Source organism: Sebastes fasciatus, chromosome 24 (assembly GCF_043250625.1).
Source record: "Sebastes fasciatus isolate fSebFas1 chromosome 24, fSebFas1.pri, whole genome shotgun sequence".
Lineage (NCBI taxonomy): Eukaryota > Metazoa > Chordata > Actinopteri > Perciformes > Sebastidae > Sebastes > Sebastes fasciatus.
Window position 1 is genome coordinate 17,907,100 of NC_133818.1, and position 24,509 is coordinate 17,931,608.

The 24,509-nt window shown below is 41.6% G+C and overlaps 1 protein-coding gene across 1 annotated transcript; it reads right to left on the bottom strand.

Moving 5' to 3' along the window:
* Positions 1-9: 9 nt before the first annotated feature.
* Positions 10-23,374, bottom strand: plcd4a (phospholipase C, delta 4a). The gene is made up of 16 exons (XM_074627713.1): positions 23,244-23,374; positions 22,188-22,238; positions 20,696-20,854; positions 18,497-18,725; positions 16,786-16,915; positions 16,419-16,650; positions 16,109-16,310; positions 14,736-14,880; positions 13,127-13,279; positions 11,189-11,356; positions 5,981-6,137; positions 5,682-5,798; positions 4,064-4,242; positions 3,851-3,983; positions 3,224-3,373; positions 10-1,042 (listed from the first exon to the last, which is right to left on the bottom strand). Exons 2-16 carry the CDS (start codon positions 22,210-22,212, stop codon positions 951-953), a joined length of 2,271 nt encoding a protein of 756 aa, XP_074483814.1. The 5' UTR covers positions 22,213-22,238; positions 23,244-23,374; the 3' UTR covers positions 10-950.
* Between the last annotated feature and the right edge of the window lie 1,135 nt (positions 23,375-24,509).

Genomic DNA, 24,509 nt, shown 5'->3' on the forward strand with positions numbered 1-24,509 from the left:
TACTAAATGCATCATTAAAATCCTATTTATTTGCAGGTAGATGTGGCAAATGAATACGAGGTCTTTTACAATAAAAAACAAGCCAATAAACACTACAGTGTGCTGTGCTGTACAGTACATATGAATGTTTCCATGGATACAAAAATAGACATATCAAAACACATTTACACAAATATACCACAAAAATAACATCAGCTGACACTCATGAGAACTACGTTGTGATGTCTTTAGCTTAACATTTATAATCATGTTATTGGAGCCACGTCACGTTTCTCTAAAACGACGACAAGAGCGGGAAAGCAGCGACAGGATGTGACTGGGAACACTGGGAGGGGTCATCATGCCCTGACCTTCAACCTCCAGTTGCTCCACTGCAGCTGCTCCGTGGACAGCAGAGAGCTGTGGTTGTGACGTTTTTATCTATTTGAATAGATCCCAATCAAAAAATAAATCCTCACTGACAGTGTTCTGTTAGTGGTGAGACGACAGGTTCTACTGGTTCAGCCGTTCCATGCTGTGAATGAACACTATAAGCTAAAGGACTATTAGATAGTAACCATGTTTGTAAATCAAAGGTGTGCATGTTGGCCCGGGTGAAAGCTGAGGACTGTAGCGGTCAGACAGAGTCCATGAAGTGCTGTTCATTAAAGGAAAATACTGACAGAATATATATATAGATCCTGATCTAAACACATTGGTGGCACATTCTTCTCTACAACACATAATATTTGTGCTACAGTACACCAAACACGAGCAGCGAAGTTCAAGTGGATCACAGGAACAAGTTTCACACGCTACAGTTAAAACATGCGTATCTCAGAACCACTAGAAGATTTGGCGTAGTATTTCTTCACATCAAATAAGAATAATATTCATAGGAGCTATATGTGTTTTCTATTGGAAGGAATAAGTAAATAATGTGCCGAGGATGCTCCGGTGTTGATGAAGGCTTATTCCAGCTCTGTGATCCTGATGTGTACGAATAAGGAGGAGGGAGGAATACTGGTTCCATCTTTGGATAAAAGGTGAATGTGACGATAACCTGAGAACACAAAACAAAACCACAGGGGTTAGGACATGGGTCAGCAACCTTTACTGTCAAAAGAGCCATTTTAGGCAAAAAATAATAATCTGTCTGGAGCCGCAAAATATTTGAGCATTGTGATGAAGGTAACACAGTTTATAGTCTAAGTATATAGTATATAAGTCTAATGCAGTGAGGGCCAAAGAGACAATGTACTAAGGAGTATTAGGGCCACATTGAGGGAAAAAACATCTGAGATTTACAGAATAAAGTCAGAATATACAAGAAAAAAGTCATAACTTTACGAGAAAAAAAAGACGTAATATTACGAAAAAAAGGCGTACGATTACAAGAATAAAGTCATAACTTTACGAGAAAAAAGTCATAATATTACGAGAATAAAGTCATAACTTTACGAGAAAAAAGTCATAATATTACGAGAATAAAGTCATAACTTTATGAGAAAGAAGTCGTAATATTACGAGAATAAAGCCATAATATTACGAGAAAAAAAGTCGTAATATTACGAGAATAAAGTCATAACTTTACGAGAGACAAAGAAAATAGCACATAACACTTTATAATATTATGACTTTATTCTCATAATATTACAACTTTTTTTCTTGTAAACCTTTATTATTTTTTTTTCCTCAATGTGGCCCTAATGCTCCGTCGTACCGTCGTACCATAGACCTACAACAATGCTAAATGAAAAATGAAAAATGTAAACGAAAAACAGTTATTCATTTCCATTTTTATAAATCCACAGGGAGCCACTGGAGAGGAGCTACAGAGACACAGGTTGCTGACCTCTGGGTTAGGAGAATAACACGCTGTCTTCATTTACAAGTTAAATGGAGTGTGTCACCTCTGCATCCTGAGGTAACGCTACAGTGCATAAAGTCAGACTTAGCCTGGTTCCAACATGATCATTAGACCTTCCAACTGCCAGGAGGAACTGTTAACTGAACCAACTGACAGAGCTAACATTAGCATGCTAATATCTGACATGTCCACACCTGTGTGTGTCGTTTGTCTGCGGTTTGTCTCACACTGCTTTCCGTTTATATTGTTAAGCGTCTTTGAGTTCCTGAAAAGTGCTATATAAGTCAAATTTATTATTATTATTATTATTATTATTATTATTATTATTATAGCAATCTCCTACAAAATGACCCTCCCATACACTAAACTGCATTCTCCATCCCGCTTCAAGAGAAACAGATTTTCTCCCAGATCACAGTCACAGATTTAATTCATGGTTTGGCTTAATAAATCTGTTTAAGTTATGGACATCAATTCAAATAAGTGACCGTAGTGTTTGGGTTTCATACGGGACACGGACAGCGGTCTCCTGCGTCAAAGTCCTGTGTCATGGTCCAAGCATGAGTAATGGACCATTAATGACATTATGCTGAGATCACAACAACTTTGTGATGCCTCTGTGGTTGCCGTAGAATGCAACAGCACTGTCAGAGCAAGAGAAAACTCCCAAACCTATCAGACACTTGCAATGCATTCTGGATGTTGGAGGCTATTCTTTATGGGGAAAGGTATACCTCTGCCTTTCATAACAGATTTCTCTCTGTAAGGTTCCAGCATAGGGAGTTTAGAAGACGTCTCTGCTCTTAACTAGTTGGACATTTGGACATTTTAAAGATTACTACAAGGAACCGCCGCTGCTTTATGTCGTAAAGATCTGCAGCTACCAGAGTCCCTTTAAAAAACCTCTCATTTTACTGCAGCAGGGTCTGAGAGTCTAACCCGAGCAGTCCTGGTTCTGGTTCTACCGTGCCTCCCTTCCCTCCAGCGGGCCAAGTAATACGGCCTGGGCCTCCAGCAGCGCGGTGTCTCTGCTCCTGGCCGGAGGAGGAGGAGCTGTTGCTGCTACCGGGCACAGAGCTCTCCACCTCCCGCTGGAGCTCCAACTGCAGGTCGAAGCCTGTTCTGGGTCAGTCCGGTTCCTGCTGGAGGCCCCGCTGGAGGAGCTGAAGGAGTTTCTGCATGCTGTAAATCGTGTCGTCTGATGACATGAGGAATCAGACCCGATGATGAGCATTAAGAATAAGTGTATAGAAATCTTCTTGTGTCCTACTGTAGGTCATATAGAGGCTTCAGTATTCAGAACCAGGTCAAAGTTCCTCACAGTGACTTTAAGCTATCTGACAGCAAATGTCGTGTGTATTAAAGCAGCCTTACCCTGCTGCATGCAGCTCAGAGGGAGCGTGTACTGCCCCACAAAGTCATTTTTAGAGGTCTTGTCGTAGTCTTCCACTATGAAGCGCACCATGGCCAGCTCAGGAGTGTGGAGGGTGAAGCGCAGAGTGTCGTACCACACGGGGTTAAACCCTGCAGAGAGGACAGATCGGTCAATGTCAGCGCCCATGATGCACACAGACTATCCTCATTCTTACCCATTCATCATCCATCCATCCATCCATCCATCCATCCATCCATCCATCCACCCACCCATCCATCCATCCATCATCCACCCACCCATCCATCCATCCATCCATCCATCCATCCATCATCCATCCATCCATCCACCCATCATCCATCCATCCATCCACCCATCCACCCATCCATCAATCCATCATCCATCCATCCATCCACCCATCAATCCACCGACCCATCATCCATCCATCCATCATCCATCCATCCATTCATCCATCCATCCATCCATCCACCCACCCACCCACCCAACCACCCATCCATCAATCCACCCACCCATCATCCATCCATCCATCCATCCATCCATCCATCCATCCATCCATCCATCCATCCATCCATCCATCCATCCATCCATCCATCCATCCTCTGGTGTACCGTTGTTCTCGATGTATCTGGTCTCCTGCTTGGCCTGGTCCATAGGAACCCCATGGATCTCCACTCTGACCAGAGGGTCCACTATAGAGTCCTCTTTGATGTTGACTTTGGGCAGCTGCTGACCACTGATCACCTGAAACCCATCAACACACTGTTGAAGTAGCTCATTAAGTGCAGGGATACATGTTGTCTTCCTGTCTCTGTGGCTCCTACCTGTATGGTGAGGACCACGGGTTGGTAGACGTCCCGTTTTTGGGGTGTCTCGGGGTCAAATTTTTTCTCGGCCTCTCTCATGAAAGCGGGCTTCAGGACGTAGCCACAGCCGCCGTTCTGACTAAACAGGCCGTCGTTCAGATCCATCCCCTCCCCGGCCGTCTGGAAATTCAACGCAACTGAACGAGAAGGAAAGGAAACCAGGTTTACTCTTTGGACTGGTGCTGTACTCGCCATGACATTTAGATTCACAACACACTATATTATTCAGGCGATGAATGAGAAGAGATATGTTATTAAAGCTGCACACTGATTTTGACTTCAATATAAAACAGTTGTTCTTGGTGTTGTAGACCGAACCATACCGGAGGGAACAGAGACACAAAGGTGCTACATTACATTCATTTGTCTTTTATCCAAAGCGACTAACCCAGCGGTCAGCAACCTGTAGCTCCTCTCCAGTGGCTCCCTGTGGATTCTTCAAAATGGAAACTGTTTTTTGTTTAAATTTTCATTTTTATTTATCATTGTTGTAGGTCTATGGTACAACGGTACGACGGAGTATTAGGGCCACATTGAGGAAAAAAAAATAATCTGATATTTAGAGAATAAAGTCATAATATTATAAAGGAGTAATTTTATGTGTTATTTTCTTTTTTTCTCTTAAAGTTATGACTTTATTCTTGTAATATTAAGACTTTTTTTCTCATCAAGTTATGACCTTATTCTCGTAATATTATGACTTTTTTTCTCGTTAAGTTATGACCTTATTCTCGTATTATTACGACTTTTTTTTCTCGTAAATTTATGACTTTATTCTCGTAAAATTACGACTTTTTGTTCTCGTTAAGTTATGACTTTATTCTCGTAATATTACGACTTTTTTCTCGTAAAGTTATGACTTTATTCTCGTTAAGTTATGACTTTATTTTCGTAATATTACGACTTTTTTCTCGTAAAGTTATGACTTCATTCTCGTATTATTAAAAACATTTTTCTCGTAAAATTATAACTTTATTATCATAATATTACGACTTTTTCTCGTAATATTCTGACTTTATACTGTAAATCTCAGATGTTTTTTCCCTCAATGTGGCCCTAATACTCCGTAGTACATTGTCTCTTTGGCCCTCACTGCATTAGACTTATATACTATAAACTTAGACTATAAACTGTGTTACCTTCATCACAATGATCAAATGTTTTGCGGCTCCAGACAGATTTCTTTTTTGCCTAAAATGGCTCTTTTGATAGTAAAGGTTGCTGACCCCTGGGTTAGGCAGTTTATTAGTTGTTATCTGGCTGTAGGTTTTAAGAGGGGGTACACTCATTAACCATGAACTTATGCCTTGTTATTACTGTCTTAGTTTGTGCCCATGTTATAATATATGCTACCTAGTGCTGTAGTGAGGTCCTATGAGTCCCTTTCTGGCATCCAAACATTTCCAAGGAACAGTGGGACATTTTGGGAACTCTAAAATGTATTGCCCTTTTCTGTGAAAGCAAACCTGCCTCTTTCCCCTTTATGCAAACTGTAGCCCAAATGCAGCATTCATATTAAAAACAATAAATAATTAAAGAAAGGAGCTTTTAGCCTGCTCGAGATCATGTCAATCACCGATTTGGCACCCAGCGTTCCACATTTCCTGAGGACTGAAGTTGGAGGAGTCGGTTCGGAAGCCGCTGGGATAAACCCTGGTCAGCTGCCGGGAGTTATGGTGCACAAACTCCGTCCCTGAAATGGAGATAATATCAGGAGTTTAGTGAAAGACTGAAGCCCCTGATACGTGCTGTAGTGTGTCGATCATAAACAACATTATTACAAGTAGTAATCGCTTCACCTTGACACAAAATGTATAACTGCTACTGAAAACTGCTGTCGTAGAACTAAAACCCCAGATTATAAATATGACTCACCAGCGTCTCTCAGGTGTTTGCGGGCCTTGGACTCGGTGAAAGAGGCCACCTCGTAGAACTTTGAGTGGATGCGGGAGTGTTTGAAGTTACTGAAGTGGACGCTCTTACAGTAAACCACACAGTCCGACAGCTCCTTGGACAGACGCTGCTTTGACCTCTATGAACATAAGAAGAGAGAGAGGTAAGGAAGGTCATAGATGTTCTTCACTGTTCTACAGTACGGAGCAAACCAAAACAGCTCCAGTCTTTCAGAGCTCAGCTATGAAACCAAAAGACGCTGGCAGAGCCGCTCCACTCTGGTTTTAGTATCATATGCACTCAATTCTTACTGATATATGCCACTGCTGTAGTAACGTATGCCTCATACACCACATACCATTTATGCTCCACTGACATATTGTCGCTGTTGGACGTTCATAAATAAGTGCTATCGTTTACATCCGTCTGTTGGTTTTACAAAGATTTATCAATGTGAAGGATTAAAAAGAGCTTGAGACTATCGGATCCTCAAACTGTCGGCAGAAGTTTCATAATGAACCCAAAATATTTGTACACTTCTCAACAGTCAACAACGTTCTCGTTGAATGTAGAACATGAGTGACATATCAGCCCGGTCTCACCAGATGGCGAATGAATGACACAGCCATTTTGCCATTTCATGAGTCATTCTGCATGCAGACGACGCCGTCATTTCCCGCCATGAAGTCTGTACTGACTGCAATGTAAACGCATCCGTGTGAAGAAGTTACGCTCAGTCTGAATTGGCAAACGACTCCAGACACAGTAGGGCAGGATTATGGGAGCAGGTAAGGAATAGGATACAACTGACTGGAGTAACCACACAAGTATATAATGTGGGGTTGTTGGGTTAAAGGAGGGGTCGCTGTGCAGAGATGAGCATTGTCAGGTGACCGGACACTTTATGAGGGCGACTGGTGGACAACAAGGTCTGGAAAGACCCTTCAAGATGTTTCATCACAGCAGTTCTGCTCACAACCCGACGAACACACGAGGCCTTTAAAACACCTCTGGGTCGTGAACACGTTGAAGTCACATGAGGCCCGTTGAGGTCTGACTCCCTACCACATGATAGGGTAAACCCTGGTGATGCAAAGGAATCCTGTCATGGATGGAGGAAACCTTGAGACAACTCCCCTGTTGAATTGTGTAAGTGATACTCGACCACGATGCCAAGCAGAAGCAGGTGTGCTGCCTGCCAGGGTAGCGAGATCAGAGGTGTGGCAGGCCCAGCAGCACAATGCACCTCTGCATGCACGCCTGCCTGCTTCCACATGAAAGCTGATCTGGCTGGTCTACCCCCCCTCACCTTCACCCGTCTACCAGACAGCAAAGACAGCCATCTCTCCAGACACCTACACCATCTGCAGGGGCACCGCCGAGCTCACATCTCTGCCAAACCCGCCGCTGGCCTCACCTCTGATGACCGTGTTGACAACAGTCCCAGTGTGGCGTTTCGTGCTTCTCAGATGCTTATCAATATACATGACTCTAAGTGGCCAATGATTCCTTTAGCACACTCAGTTAGCCGGGCACATCGATGCACATTATCCTCTAAAGCCCTAAACCAGGGGGTCAGCAACCTTTACTATCAAAAATAAATAATAATAAAAAATCTGTCTGGAGCCGCAAAACATTTGATCATTGTGATGAAGGTAACATAGTTTATAGTCTAAGTTTATAGTATATAAGTCTAATGCAGTGAGGGCCAAAGAGACAATGTACTACGGAGTATTAGGGCCACATTGAGGGAAAAACATCTGAGATTTACAGAATAAAGTCATAATATTACGAGAAAAAAAGTCATAATATTACGAGAATAAAGTCATAATTTAACGAGAAAAAAAGTCGCAATATTACAAGAATAAAGTCATAACTTTATGAGAAAAAAAGTCACAATATTACGGGAATAAAGTCATAACTTAACGAGAAAAATTCGCAATATTACAAGAATAAAGTCATAACTTTACGAGAAAAAAAGTCGCAATATTACAAGAATAAAGTCATAACTTTATGAGAAGAAAAGTCACAATATTACGGTAATAAAGTCATAACTTCACGAGAATAAAGTCATAACTTAATGAGAAAAAAATCGTAATATTACGACAATAAAGTCATAACTAAACGAGGAAAAAAAGTCTGAATATTACGAGAATAAAGTCATAACTTTACAAGAAAAAAAGTCACAATATTACAAGAATAAAGTCATAACTTTATGAGAAAAAAAGTCGCAATATTACGGGAATAAAGTCATAACTTTACGAGAAAAAAGAAAATAACACGTAAAATTACTACTTTATAATATTATAACTTTATTATCATAATATTACGACTTTATTCTCTAAATCTCAGATTAATTTTCTTTCCTCAATGTGGCCATAATACTCCGTCGTACCGTCGTACCATAGACCTACAACAATGATAAATAAAAATGAAATTTTTTTTATAAATCCACAGGGAGCCACTGGAGAGGAGCTAAAGAGACGCAGGTTTCTCACCCATGGTCTAAAGCCTGTACCATCAATACCACTCTTGAGTTCTCCCCAACTCTTTCAGAAGAGTTTCAAGATGAACTTTTAAATTAAAACCTAACTGACTGACTAAATACTGCTTAAATGATGACAGTATGCAACTTAAAACCCAGCCCAGTGTTACCAACTCTTCTCCGATGACATCAGCCAGCAGCACTAGCTCCAGACGTCCCTAAATCTAGAAAGAAAGTCGCCAAGTCGGCAACACTAATGGTACGTGTCCACAGGATCCGTCCTTTCCACGCCTCCCATTCCCACGTAATGCATTCTGGTAGCGTGGGGGCGCGATTCGAGACACGGAGTGTCACGACAGCCGTTCTTCATTTGCATAAAGTTAAGGTCTAGGCTACTTTATGTAAATCACGGGTGTCCGACGCGACTCGCCGCCTCTTGAAACTTCCGAGAAACTTTTAAAATAAACGATCCAAAATAAAGACAGATTCAGAAACTGCAGGATTATTTCTCAAATGTTTTCAGAAACACATTTCGGTGAACTATTTTCGTACTTTCATAGAGTCCCTTTAATGTGTCTTTTAAGTTGTATTTGAAAGTTTGATTTTGAATTTGTCTGCAGTATCAAACTACTAGGTCAAATGATTACATGCTTCGTATTAGTTATTAGTATTTTATTTATCATAGGAACTCCTGTTTAAGTTGAACTTCCCATTGAAATATTTGCAGAAGATGATGTTACATCCTAGCCCGACTTACACCTCCTTTTACCAACAGACGTGATTACTGACTGCAATTAGTGCTGTTCAGAGTATCAAATAACCCGTTTCAGAGGAGACTGTACAACCTTCACCTTGCTGAACTGAGCCCATGGTTTGGCCTAGCCTGGCATGGCATGGCTCGGTCTGGTTTGACAGCAACCACGAGATCCTCTTCTCCGTCCTTCTTCTCCATCTGTCTCGTCTACGTGTACATTTTGACATGCACGGTGTAAGAGTTTTAACAGTGGGTTTGACTAAGTTCCCTTCAGATGTGGATGGCTATGGGTAGAAGACACCAGTGTCTCTGTCTCTGACCCTGTCCCTGTGTCTTTCTATCAGACACACGGTGTAAACAGATCACCTTATCTAACACCCAGTGTCTGCTCCCTGCCCTTCAATCCTCTGGATTTTTCATGAGGGATGACAGAGGTTTATGCAATCCTTTTCCGCCAGATTTCTGGGTGTCTCTGAGCGGCTCACTAGAGAACACCGGCAAGGAGACACACGTCTTTGTCTTTTAGTTTAGTCTAAACCAGGGGTCAGCAACCTGTGTCTCTTCAGCTCCTCTCCAGTGGCTCCCTGTGGATTTTTTACAATGGAAATGAATAACTGTTTTTTGTTACATTTTCATTTTTATGTATCATTGTTGTAGGTCTATGGTACGACGGAACGACGGAGTATTAGGGCCACATTGAGGAAAAAAATAAATCAGAGATTTAGAGAATAAAGTCATAATATTACGAGAATGAAGTCATAATATTATAAGAATAAAGTCATAGGTTTATGAGAAAAAAAGTCGTAATATTATGAGACTAAAGTCATAGGTTTATGAGAAAAAAAGTTTTAATAATATGATAATAAAGTCATAACTTACCGAGAAAAAAAGTTGTAATATTAAGAGAATAAAGTCATAACTTAACGAGAAAAACAAGTCATAACTAAACAAGAAAAAAAAAGTCATAACTAAACGAGAAAAAAAGTCGTAATATTAAGAAAATAAAGTCATAACTTTACGAGAAAAAAGTCGTAATATTAAGAAAATAAAGTCATAACTTTACGAGAAAAAAGTCGTAATATTACTAGAAGATTGTTGTAGTATTATGAGAATAGATTCATAATATTATAAAGTAGTAATTTTACGTGTTATTTTCTTTTTTTCTCGTTAAGTTATGACTTTATTCTCGTAATATTACAATTTTTTTCTCGTTAAGTTCTGACTTTATTCTTGTGAAATTACGACTTTTTTTCTCGTGAAGTTATGACTTTATATCGTGATATTACAAAGTTTTTTCTCGTAAAGGTATGACTTTACTCTCGTAACATTACGACTTTTTTTCTCGTTAAACTATGACTTTATTCTCGTAATATTCTGACTTTATTCTGTAAATCTCAGATGTTTTTTCCCTCAATGTGGCCCTAATACTCCGTAGTACATTGTCTCTTTGGCCCTCACTGCATTAGACTTACAGTATATACTATATACCCAGACTATAAGCTGTGTTACCTTCATCACAATGCTCAAATGTTTTGCGGCTCCAGACAGATTTTATATTTGATTTATTTTGCCTAAAATGGCTCTTTTGATAGTAAAGGTTGCTGACCCCTGGTCTAGAGCGATGTGCTGTAAAACAAAGTCCTGAAGTAAATGCGTACTGTATGTTACAGCAAAACAAAAGTAACGTCAGACGGTCGTGTCAGACTGCTGCAGAGATTCAAACAGGTCCAGTCCATCCCACAGCTGTCTAAAGAGTTCAGTAAATAACCTGGACTGGAACTACCGACTGTGATTAACAAGATGCACTCAATCATTTAAACCTTCAGCTTAATCTATTAAGTGTTCCATTCATCATCATCCTAAAAAAGGACTGAACTAGAGCATCCTGCTTCTATATCTGGCCGGCTCATCAGACTGTGTGTAACAGGCTGTCTGCACCGACCCGACCTACCTTCACCCTGTGACAGACGCTCTCGCGGTGGAGGTTATCCTCGTTGATTTCAGCGACCTCGTCTTCGTCGCTGACCTCTCCGCTCTGAGAGTCCTCCACCATCCCGTTGAAACTCTCCTCCAGACCGCCGATTTTCTTCGCCTTCAGCAGAATCTTCCCCTTGAGGTCCTGACAGGAAATAAAACCCAGGGTTAGACCTCACATCCAGACGGTAGTTGTAGGAGTTATAAAAACTCTCTATTTCAGAGGGGGGCGGGGGGGAAAGCCTGTTATAGTGTCCAACAGTGCAAGAGGGGAAACATATTGTGGTGTTGAATAATTCAGGGTGCCGGTGTTGCATGTAGACACAGATCATATGGCCCAGGAGGCTCTGACAGGCTTTGGGGTGAAAGGGAAGGTGCTCTCTATCAGGCTGACTAACACCACCGCCATGCTGAGATCACTTCACTGTTGGTTTTATGACAGAACACTGATGGGACTTTAGACTGCTTTGTCATCACACCTCCACCAGGTAGTCTCTTTAAACAGATGTCTGCACATGAACATAGAATCTGGAGGCAACACGACAAGATGTTGCTATCTGAAGTTTCCGTTTGTAGTCCGAGTAGTAAAAAATAGGAGGAAAAAATAAATAAATCAGGGATTTCGAGAATAAAGTCGAAGGTTTACAAGAAAAAAAAAAAGTCGTAATACTACAAGAATAAAGTCATAACTTTACGAGAAAAAAGGTTGTAATATTATGATAATAAAGTCATAACTTTACGAGAAAAAAAGTTGTAATATTATGAAAATAAAGTCATAACTTTATGAGAAAAAAAGTTGTAATATTATGATAATAAAGTCATAACTTTACGAGAAAAAAAAGGTGTAATATTATGATAATAAAGTCATAACTTTATGAGAAAAAAAGTTGTAATATTATGATAATAAAGTCATAACTTTACAAGAAAAAAAAGTTGTAATACTATGGTAATAAAGTGATAACTTTATGAGAAAAAAAGGCTTAATATTAAGAGAATAAAGTCATAACTTTACGAGAAAAAAAGTTGTAATATTATGATAATAAAGTGATAACTTTACAAGAAAGAAAAGTTGTAATATTATGATAATAAAGTCATAACTTTATGAGGAAAAAAAGGCTTAATACTACAAGAATAAATTCATAACTTTACGAGAAAAAAAGTTGTAATATTACGAGAATAAAGTCATAACTTTACGAGAAAAAAAGAAAATAATACGTACAATTATTACTTTATGATATTATGACTTTATTCTCATAATACTACGACCTTATGCTTGTAATTTTACAACTTTTTTCTCGTAATATTATGACTTTATTCTATAAATCTCAGATGTGTTTCCCCTCAATGTGGCCCTAATACTCCGTAGTACATTGTCTCTTTGGCCCTCACTGCATTAGACCTATATTCTATATACTTAGACTATAAACTGTGTTACCTTCATCAAAATGATCAGATGTTTTGCAGCTCCAGACAGATTGTTTTTTTTGTTTTTTTGCCTGAAATGGCTCTTTTGACAGTAAAGGTTGCTAACCTCTGAATTAGATAAACAAGTGCAACATAACAGTGCATCACACAGTAAATCAGACTAAATGGATCTGTATAGATGCACCACGGGTGTGTAAGTTTACTGAAGTAGAGAGCTCAACTCAGACAGAGTGCGTTTCAGCCTTTTCTACTGGTTTCAATGAGTGAAGCGTTTTGTGTTGCTGAGCACCTCACGTTTTTACAGGAGCACTGAGCGCCAGTTCATGGTTTGTGTTAAGCTAGCACTCATGTGGTGGTTGCCTAGCAACATCATCAACAACAACAACAAAAGACGCAGCAAACTGCAAAAAACGCTCTGTCTGGGCATCTTCAACAGAAACAGGCGGCACGTAGAGCGGCGTGGGGTTCAGACCACGGACTCACTGCTCACCTCAGGAGATGGCAGTCCGACGGGGGCCTTGCCGTCCAGTGTGCTTTTCAGCAGCTTGTCGCCGAGGATGTGGTTGAGGTGTTGGGCCATGACTCTCTGTTGCTCCACGCTGCAGTGGTTCTCCACGGACAGGATGACTGGATATTCTGATACCTGGGTGGGGGGAGAGGAGGAGACGGAGGGAGGGAGTTTGTAATCTAACACTGGAGAGCATTATCATAGGGGAAAGCTAATACGCCCGCTGCCATATACCCGTGGGTTGTGGCTGGCTGGTTGGGAGACCAGCAGACGGATGGACGAGGGGTCACGAGGACACAACATTCAGCTGATGCAACTTCAACAGATGCTCAGGCTCTGTCATGCATGTTCACTCTGTGGCAGATCCCTGGCTAGATGACTTTATGGGGCTTTCACATTATGTCTTGGATATCCGTGCACGGTTGTTCTCCCTCTCATAAATGTACAATGAGATGCTGATACAGTTTTACTACGCAATAAAAGTAAAAAAAACAAGTGCAACGCACAGCATGAGGGGTTACAACAACATGCTTGGTCTACTTCAGGGGTTTGCAACCTCTTTAGCCGATCTCCAGTTACATTTTCATTTTTATTTATCATTGTTGTAGGTCTATGGTACGACGGTACGACGGAGTATTAGGGGAAATTGAGGAAAAAAAAAAAAACTTAGATTACGAGAATAAAATCAGAAGTTTACGAGAAAAAAAGTAATATTATAAAGTTGTAACTTGACGTGTTATTTTCTTTTTTTCTCGTAATATTATGACTTTATTCTCGTAATATTAAGCCTTTTTCTTTCATAAAGTTATGACTTTATTATCATAATATTACAACTTTTTTTCTCGTAAAGTTATGAATTTATTATCATTATATTACACCTTTTTTTCTTGTAAACCTTTGACTTTATTCTTGAAATCTCAGATTTATTAATTTTTTCATACTATTTTTTACTACTCGAACTACAAACGGAAACCAACGCTTCAGATAGCAACATCTTGTCGTGTTGCCTCCAGATTCTATATTATATAGAATATTCTATATTCTATATAATATTACAACTTTTTTTCTCGTAACGTTATGACTTTATTCTCGTAATATTAAACCTTTTTTTCTCGTTAAGTTATGACTTTTTTCTCGTAATATTCTGACTTTATTCTGTAAATCTCAGATGTTTTTTCCCTCAATGTGGCCCTAATACTCCGTAGTACATTGTCTCTTTGGCCCTCGCTGCATTAGACTTATATACTATATACTTAAGACTATAAACTGTGTTACCTTCATCACAATACTCAAATGTTTTGCCTAAAATGTCTCTTTTGATAGTAAAGGTTGCTGACCCCTGATCTACTTGAAAAGACACATTTGGACCAATGTGATCATGAGTGTGTGACCTGTGCAACGTAAAACTAATAGAGAACGTTGCTCCAAACACTACTGTCTTCAGAAACACATGAACAAGAAGTACATCGGAGAGTCACCGCACTCATTGTTTTTTAGTATAAAACTTACGACTAGTTGTTTTGCTCCGGCAAGGATAGATTAAAAAATTGAAAAGACTGATTCACTTCTACAAGCAGACAGGGGATGCTACCTTGAAGGCATAGTTGCCCACTGCATTGACCACGTCCTTGAAGAGGATCTTGGAGGTGAAGGTGTGTCCGTGATAGACGATGGGCTCTCCGTTGGCACCATCCCAGCAGTCCACCTCCACACAGCGACAGCCACGACTCAGAGCCCTGAGCACAACAACAACTTCATTCATCTTTTGGCTCAGGGTCACAGGAGGGTGATGAAATAGAACGAATCACTACAAAAGAATTTGACACACTTCATTCTATTAATGAATGTAAAACTAATGAGTGATGGAAGATTTATGCAGGTCACAGTGAAGCTCGATGGAGCATAGTTGAGAGCCCATTAGGTAAGGGATTTGTGCTGATGGACATCCTGACATCTATAAAATGGTTGGGAAGTGGATTTGGAAATGGTTACGTGATGTGTTGCAGTGGCGATCCCGGATGTGTGTCATAGGCAAACCTTAGTTGTCATTTAATCATTTATAATCCTAATTTTTTCTATGATTTCCCTGCAGATTTATGGACGTTCCTGTGTGACACCAAAGATACCAATAACAGGACTGTGTGTTCTAATTTGACTAGTTATGAATCTGAGAAGAAGGAGCGCTCGGGGTAACCTGACATGCCAGAACCATCTGAGCAGGTGATTGGATGAACCATCTGTCAATCAAACTCTTGCCGAAGCCAGTCGGGAGAAGAGCGGAAACATGTTTTCCATCTAGAAAACTAGAGATGCATCGATACCACTTTTTTTCAGACCTTACATTTGGGTACTTGCCGATACCGAGTACCAATACGAGTACTTCTCTGTGCCAAAAGACCCTCATTAACAGCCAGCTGGAGGGTGTGAGCGACACACGGCAGGTTGGGGAGTCCCGCATACGAGGCGGTGCGCCGCCACCGGCTCTAGGTCGGCTTGGAAAGGCTCAGGGCGAAGGTGCTTCCCGGGGCCATGGCCAAGGTGTCACCGGGGCGGACTGTCCTTACTGTGCCCCAACTGCGTCGTGCCCCCAGAGCGGGGCTCGGCCAACGTAAAAGGCGCCAGGGGTCTGCAGCGTTGTCGGCAACCCACTCGACCCGTCTTGAAGCACTGACCAAGGAGTCTAACGTGCGCGCCAGCTGAGCGGCCCTGCAGAATCGGGCGCACCACCAGGTGGAGCGTGAGAGCGTGCGATAGGACCCGAACAATTTTGATGAGAGGTTAACTTCAAGCCGCCGTAAAGTGGTATCGGTGCCGTTGTATCGGAGCCGTTTTGCGAGTACCAGTACAAGTACGTGAGCACAATATCGGACCCAAGACCCAATACTGGTATCGGTATCGGTGCATCCCTAATTTGAACATCACAAATACATTTCTAACCATAGAGAGTTACCCCAGCAGCATTACCTAATGTATCCCTCCACGCTGCTCTGTCCACGGAGCTGGTCCTCCATCAGGTAGGTGTTGTGGGAGGAGGAGATGAAGTAATGGCACAGCGGCTGGCTCATGTCCTGGAAGACGCACCGCCACCGTGGGTTGAAGATGGATCCCTCAGCCGAGCCCAGGTACATCAAGAAGCCGTCAAATGTCATAGCGTTCAGCAGCTTGGCTGGAAATACAGCAGGGTGGTATCAGAACCTTCTCACCCAACCTTTAATAGTACAACATCCAGTACCAAACACCAAGATATACAGTATACAGGATCCCATCCATGTACCTGTGTCAGAGGGCTCGTAGCGCTCAATGAGCTGCTTGGCTTGCTGCTGGATGTCAACCCCCTCCAGCTGCTCCTCTCTCAGGAAGTCCTCCAAGTCACTTTGGGATAACTTCTGGCCGTCACCGGAGTACTCCTGGAACACCCTGAGCACATCCTCCCGCTGCGTCAACATCTTGTAGAAGAGCACAAACTCGTCGTCCTCCAGCGTACCCGACTGTGACTTATCAGCCATCTGATGGAGGAGAAAGGAACATGCTTTAGCTCGGTGGATAGATGCATCACAACCCATGAGGTCTTACAGCAGCCATGGAAACCAAACACTCTATGTTGAATGTTTAAGAATGACCATAGTTTATGTCTTCCTCACTGTGAAGAGACGATGAGCGTGGTGCTCGTTCATGTCCACGTTCATCATCTTCAGTAAATCTTGCACCTCCTTGAAGTTCATCCTGCCGTCGTTGTTCTTGTCCGCCTTCTTGAACCAGTCACCAATCCATCTGGGTACGCCCCTTAAGGAGAGCGTCACATTCAATAGAGTCTCGTTGAGCCTCAGAAGAGATTGAGGACTGGTCAGGTGCACTGCACAATAAACTTCACTTCTAAAACTGGCACATTTCAACGTGCACGGTAAAGCTCTGACTGCTTTTTTTTTATGTTTTGCGGCTCCAGACAGATTATTTTTCTTTGCCTAAAATGGCCCTTTTGATAGTAAAGGTTGCTGACCCCTGCTTTAAACCAATCACAGTCGTCTTGGGCGGCGCTAAGCACAGGACGCAGCGACGGTGACCTCGCAAAACAGATAGTGGAAGGGGAGGAGAATGCTCCGGTGAGTCAGACCCCATCCCATCCTCTAGCACCACGGAGAAGTCAAAGTTTACCTTGACCTTTTGTCCTTGACCATAACTGATGTATTTCCATTGAATTTGCTGTGAATATTTCTGGTCCCCATTGGATGAATTATTCACTCTGGACACTTGAATAACCCTCTTGGGCCAGACTGTCAGATGATATTAAAATTGGATGGCTTTCCATTGAATTTTTCCGTGGATGTTATTCATGGTCCCCAGAGGAGGAATACTAATGGTTTGGTGACTCCCTCATGTTTCCTGTAGTGACACCATCAGGGCAAATGTCAACTTGTGGCCCATATAAGAAGTATTAAAACCTATGACCAGACAAACTCCAGGTTACATTTTTTTTTTTCTTACGTCCGTTGCTAAAGGTGCACCCCAAACCAGAAGCAACTTTCTAATCTAAATGTAAAACTTTGCTGTTCTATTGTGCAGTTGATGGATTAGTTTCTCTACTTCACTTTTATTTTCTTTGTTGCATTTGGGGCAACTTACACCTGCACTATTCTATTCTATTTGTATTTTAATTCATTTTCAAAATTTGATTTCATTTCATCAAATCTTTTAAATCTCATTTAATTTCATGTTAATTGTTGGTGTTTGACTGGAGGTGAGTACACTACACACCCATCCACCACCCTGACCCACAGAAGCCGTCTTTGGAAACTATTTGGAAAAGGGCAGGCACTTTAAAAAAAAAATAATACTTGGCACGTGATTGGATGAACCACCTGTCAATCAAACTCTTTCCGAAGCCAAACGGGAGAAGAGCGGAAACATGTTTTAAACCACGCTCGTAGCTGCCAGCACAGGATGCTGATTGGTCCAAGCTCTGGCTTGCTGGACGATGCATTACAGCCTGACATGTGGGATACGTGATCCTGCAATTTCCACGTGATCTTTTGACGTTGTGAGAATCCATCTGCCGTGCAAAGTAACTGAACATTGGACATAAATTATGAGGTGCAGAATCTTCCAATATGGACACATTTCTGAGGATATTACTGGGGTATCAATCCTGCCTGAAATCCTTCATACTGCCATAGGGATAAAATCTTTGATTTTAATGGTCTCACCATCCAACCATTCACCTTTAGTTATGCTAGATGATGGGATTTAATCATAAAGCACAACTCAAACCAAAGAGACATGAGAAATGAAAACGTGTAGCGTTTGGTTGGACTGCAAACAGCAAACATTGGACTGCAAACACTGAGTGAAGGATACTGGTCCAGTTTCTCCCTCTCCCCCATGTTCTCCAGGTTCTCTATCAGCTTCCTCGTGCCTCTGATCCAGGACTGTGCTTCCTCGGCCGACTCGGCCACCAGGTCCAGGTTGCCCCTGCGACCGCGGAAGACCAGCGTGAAGCATCGGTCGGCCGGGAACTCGTCGGCGATGCTGAGCAGCACCTCGGACTGGTGGCCCTCTCGTATCGCCTCCACATCGCTCACTGAAACTGGGCACGGGATGGAAAACTGATCAACTTCTGTCATATACAGTAAAAAAACTATCTGTGATGATCAGTTATTAATCAAAAACCTAGGTGACTGTATGATCTCTAGGTGGTCATCCACGATTAATTATGCAAAACTCTGAGGAACACTGCCATAATCAGCTTCTAAGAAAGAAAAATGCAAAAAAAAGCCTTGCCAGAATGAAAATAGCAAAATTAGGGAGCCCCCCTAGACCCCTAGGAGAACATTTTTATTAACCCGTTCCCTCCAGTTAGTATCTTGTTCTCTCAAGTTAGGTAACTCGTTCCCTCGAGTTTGTAACTCGTTCCCTCGAGTTAGGTATCTCGTTCCCTCGAGTAAGGTAATTCGTTCCTTCGAGTTAGTAACTCGTTCCCTTGAGTTAGTAACTCGTTCTCTCGAGTTAGTAACTCACTCCCTCGAGTTAGGTAACTTGTTTCCTCGAGTTAGGTAACTCGTTCCCTCAAGTTAGGTAACTCGTTCCCTCGAGTTAGTAACTCGTTCCTTTGAGTTAGGTATCTCGTTCCCTCAAGTAAGGTAACTCGTTCCCTCGAGTTAGTATCTCGTTCCTTCGAGTTAGTAACTCGTTCTTTCGAGTTAGGAACTCGTTCCATCGAGTTAGTAACTCGTTCCTTTGAGTTAGTAACTCGTTCCCTCGAGTAAGGTAACTCGTTCCCTCGAGTTAGGTATCTCCTTCCCTCGAGTTAGTAACTCGTTCCCTCGAGTTAGGTAAATCATTCCCTCGAGTTAGGTAACTCGTTCCCTCTAGTTAGTAACTCGTTCCCTCGAGTTAGTAACTCATTCCCTCGAGTTAGAAACTCGTTCCCTCGAGTTAGGTAAATCGTTCCCTCGAGTTAGGTAACTCGTTCCCTCGAGTTAGGTAACTCGTTCCCTCCAGTTAGGTAAATCGTTCCCTCGAGTTAGGTAACTCGTTCCCTCGAGTTAGGTAACTCGTTCCCTCCAGTTAGGTAAATCGTTCCCTCGAGTTAGGTAACTCGTTCCCTTTAGTTAGGTAACTCGTTCCCTCGAGTTAGAAACTCGTTCCCTCGAGTTAGGTAAATCGTTCCCTCGAGTTAGGTAAATCGTTCCCTCGAGTTAGGTAACTCGTTCCCTCCAGTTAGGTAACTCGTTCCCTCGAGTTAGAAACTCGTTCCCTCGAGTTAGGTAAATCGTTCCCTCGAGTTAGGTAAATCGTTCCCTCGAGTTAGTAACTCGTTCCCTCGAGTTAGGTAAATCGTTCCCTCGAGTTAGGTAACTCGTTCCCTCGAGTTAGGTAACTCGTTCCCTCCAGTTAGGTAAATCGTTCCCTCGAGTTAGGTAACTCGTTCCCTCGAGTTAGGTAACTCGTTCCCTCCAGTTAGGTAAATCGTTCCCTCCAGTTAGGTAAATCGTTCCCTCGAGTTAGGTAACTCGTTCCCTTTAGTTAGGTAACTCGTTCCCTCGAGTTAGAAACTCGTTCCCTCGAGTTAGGTAAATCGTTCCCTCGAGTTAGGTAAATCGTTCCCTCGAGTTAGGTAACTCGTTCCCTCCAGTTAGGTAACTCGTTCCCTCGAGTTAGAAACTCGTTCCCTCGAGTTAGGTAAATCGTTCCCTCGAGTTAGGTAAATCGTTCCCTCGAGTTAGTAACTCGTTCCCTCGAGTTAGGTAACTCGTTCCCTCCAGTTAGGTAAATCGTTCCCTCGAGTTAGGTAACTCGAGGGAACGATTTAATAAAAATGTTCTCCTAGGGGTCTAGGGGGGCTCCGTACAAAATAAAGAACTGTACATAAGTGAATCTTTGCAACAGGAAGACAAACTCGACCCTCGGTTTTCACACCATGGATGTATACTGTATATCAGATAGCAGAGTTCTACTATAATGAACGTGGTGACGTCTTGTGTCAGCTACATCACCACTGGGTTACCATCATGGTCATGTTGAGGACCTTCTCATCTGTGAATCATGTGTTCTTACATGTGGAGTGGGTGTTGCCAGCCTTCTTGGACTTGTACCAGATGGTCATGCAGTCATCCTGCAGTTTGAAGTAGCGCTGCTTCTTCCAGGTACGAGACTTGATTTTCCTCATTACCGTCCCCACCAGCATGGACTGGAGGTTGTCGTCCCCCTGGATGCCTGAGAAGAGAAGGACAGTTATACTGATAAAGACTATCATTACATGGTACTTTAGCTCTAATGAGAATAAAGTCATAATATTATAAAGAAGTAATTTCTCGTAATATTATGACGTTATTCTCGTAATATTACGACTTTCTTTCTCGTAAAGTTATGACTTTATTCTCATATTACAAAAAAAATTCTCATAAAGTTATGACTTTATTCTCGTAATATTACAACTTTTTTTCTCGTGAAGTTATGACTTTATTCTCGTAATATTATGACTTTTTTCTCGTTTAGTTATGACTTTATTCTCATAATATCACGACTTTTTTCTCGTTAAGTTATGACTTTATTCTCGTAATATTAAGACTTTTTCTCGTAAAGTTATGACTTTATTCTCATAATATTACAAAACAATTTCTCATAAAGTTATGACTTTATTCTCGTAATATTACAATTATTTTCTCGTAAAGTTATGACTTTATTCTCGTAATATAACAACTTTTTTCTCGTGAAGTTATGACTTTATTCTCGTAATATTATGACTTTTTTCTCGTTTAGTTATGACTTTATTCTCATAATATTACGACTTTTTTTCTCGTAAAGATATGACTTTATTCTCGTATTATTACGACTTTTTTCTCGTTTAGTTATGACTTTATTCTTGTAATATTACGACTTTTTTTCTCCTTAAGTTATGACTTTATTCTTGTAATATTACGACATATTTTTTTCGTAAAGTTATGACTTTATTCTCGTAATATTACAACTGTTTTTCTCGTAAAGTTATGAAATTTTTCTCGTAATATTATGACTTTATTCTCTAAATCTCAGATGTTTTTTCCCTCAATGTGGCCCTAAACATTGTCTCTTTGGCCCTCACTGCATTATAATTATATACTATATACTTAGACTATAAGCTGTGTTCATCACAATGCTCAAATGTTTTGCGGCTCCAGACAGATTTTTTTGCCTAAAAAGGCTCTTTTGATAGTAAAGGTTGCTGACCCCTGGCTTAAACTCACGTGTGTAATATGAAGATAAGATGTCTACTTTACCAGCTCTATAAATCATATACTATAATTAGTTAATTCAAGTTGTGACTCAATCTTTGAGCCAATATTAAAAGTCTTAATTAGCATGTTTTGTATGCTGGGATGCCCAGACTAGAGTAAGCTCTGCACAGAGGGAGACTCGATTTAAAGTGTTAACCAGCTGGCCAGTATCACTCAGGTATTGTTCTAACACAAATGTACATCCACACTATTCTATATGAATTCAGTGAACTAGTGACACATGTTGTCCTCATGCTAATATTCTGAAAAGTAAACCATAATCTCAGACTTACGGAGGCCACTCGCTGTGGAAGCCATTCCTTGTTGTCTCACACGTTGGCCATCTATACAAAAGAAGTCAGTTACTGATGTTCACAGTTCATGATGGGGATTTCATAAGCAAAACTAATTCATATTCATTTGTATTTGACAGTCCACAATAGAAAAAGTAAATAATTACTGCATGTGTTCCTTATTTAGATGATAAGCTACGTTCATAAATTCTTAAATAAAGCTTAGTATATCCCTACAGAACCTTTTGCTGCACCTTATAGAGGCTACAGGTCCATTTCCTCTATTTTCACGCTGTTCTACATCCACGGTAGGAATGAGTGAAGCGTTGAAGCAGCAGTAGGAACCACAGACAGACCCCTGCAGGGTGGAGCTGCATTAGGATGTGTGCTCCACATGGCACCAGCAACCTTCACCCAGCCCCGGTGCTGTTCACAGCTCACTAAGCTGATCTGGATGTTCTTTTGCTGCTGCTCGGTGATGTTTTCACTGCATTCTCTGCCGTCATGCACTTTTTGTTCTGTCTCTGTTGTCGCGCTCGCTAAGCCAACTAATCTCCCCAAATCCCCCGTAATGGTCCCAGCATTCCTTTCACTTATGGCCTGAACTAGGTCTCGCCGCTGATCTCAACTCATGCTCAAAACACACAATTTAGCTCATGAACGACGTACAGAATCTGGGCTTTAAACGCATTTCATCAAAACCACCTTTTTGTCAGGCTGCAGTGATGCTGTCAGGATCGGCTCACTGACTTCAAATAAAGACATTAAATACAATAATACATGACAAAGAGAAATACTTTTATATTGATTAAACAACAGAACAAAAAACACAAGATAAAATGGATCAGAAAGTCAAGGGAGTTTTGAATTGAAGTAATGGCTCATTGTAAAGGGACAACATCTCATATGCTGCTGAAACTGGAGAGCCTTATCTCTTTAAATGTCTCTTTAAAACATAGAATAAAGGAAGTGGTCACAGCCCTTTAAAAGTAAAGTAAAAGCAGCCAGAGGAAGAAGAAGAAGAAGAAGCAGTAGGGACAGAAAGGTGAGTCTGACCTGTTGCAGGATCATCCCTGAGTCCCGGTCTGTGCTGCTGGAACAGATCACACGGCCCGGGAGCTGCTGCTGCTGCTGTCCTACTGCATGCCACGCTGCAGTGATGAATGCCAGAGTCCCCTCTCTGTGACGCTCACCTGGCCCTCCTCTTCCTCCTCCTCCTCTCTCTCTCTCTGTCCTGACGCCTGGTCACCTGTTTGGCATTTCGTAAACTCTTCTGAGAGTTGGATCCCTGGATGAGGAGAGTAGTGCATGTCATGTAAACACACTGATGATGATGATGATGATGATGAGAGGGACTGCTGTGTGGGCTGTTTAGAGATAACCGAAGTATATGACACGACATGCAGACTACTAATCGTTGTGCTACGTAGCTGCAGCCTTCGAGCATCTATCACAGAGCCGTCATGGCCGTCATGTTTGCCGCTCTACACTGGTGTTTCCCTGTCTGCTGTCAGAGGATTACAATCAGCCCAGACCTGGTCCTGGACCACCTCCTGTATCCCACCATGCCAGCAGCAGGTGGAGGAGGACCAGCAGAGCTCCACCACAGAGATCCGCAGTGTTTTCTGTCCCGTGTCCTGTTACTAAGCCGCGCTCATCAAACTTTGATCAGGTTAGTTTAGCTGCAGGCCACGAGGACGAGGAGAGATTCCCCATCACCATCACCATCACCGTCACCGTCACCGTCACCATCAATCTAACAAACTGGCCCCAGATCACCTCTGAGGTCATCACATCACTACGCACCTCATAGCTCACACACACATACTGTACGTCTGGGAGTTTTGAATATTAATATTCTCTCCGTGCTCTTCTTGTGTGTTCCCTGCTCAGGTTCTGAGGCATTAATAATCCACAGCTTCAGATCAGATTCCCAGCTCAGATTACACAGACTGAGCCAGGACTAAAATGGAGGGGCTCCCTCACAATGACCTCCTGTCAGGAGAGAGAAGAACTACAGTACCCAGCAGCAGCGGCGGCTACAATAGGTGACGTTAAGTCATTTATACCAGACTTCACAGTGGGTTGCTTGTGGAACAGTTGATGTACTGGTCCAGAACAAAGACAAACTGAATACTGAAAGAACTGACAGAGAGCACATAAAGTCAGAACTTTATGAGAAAAAAAGTCGTAATATTACGAGAATAAAGTCATAACTTTACAAGAAAAAAAGTCGTAATATTACGAGAATAAAGTCCTAACTTTACGAGAAAACAAAAGTCGTAATATCACGAGAATAAAGTCATAACTTTACAGGAAAAA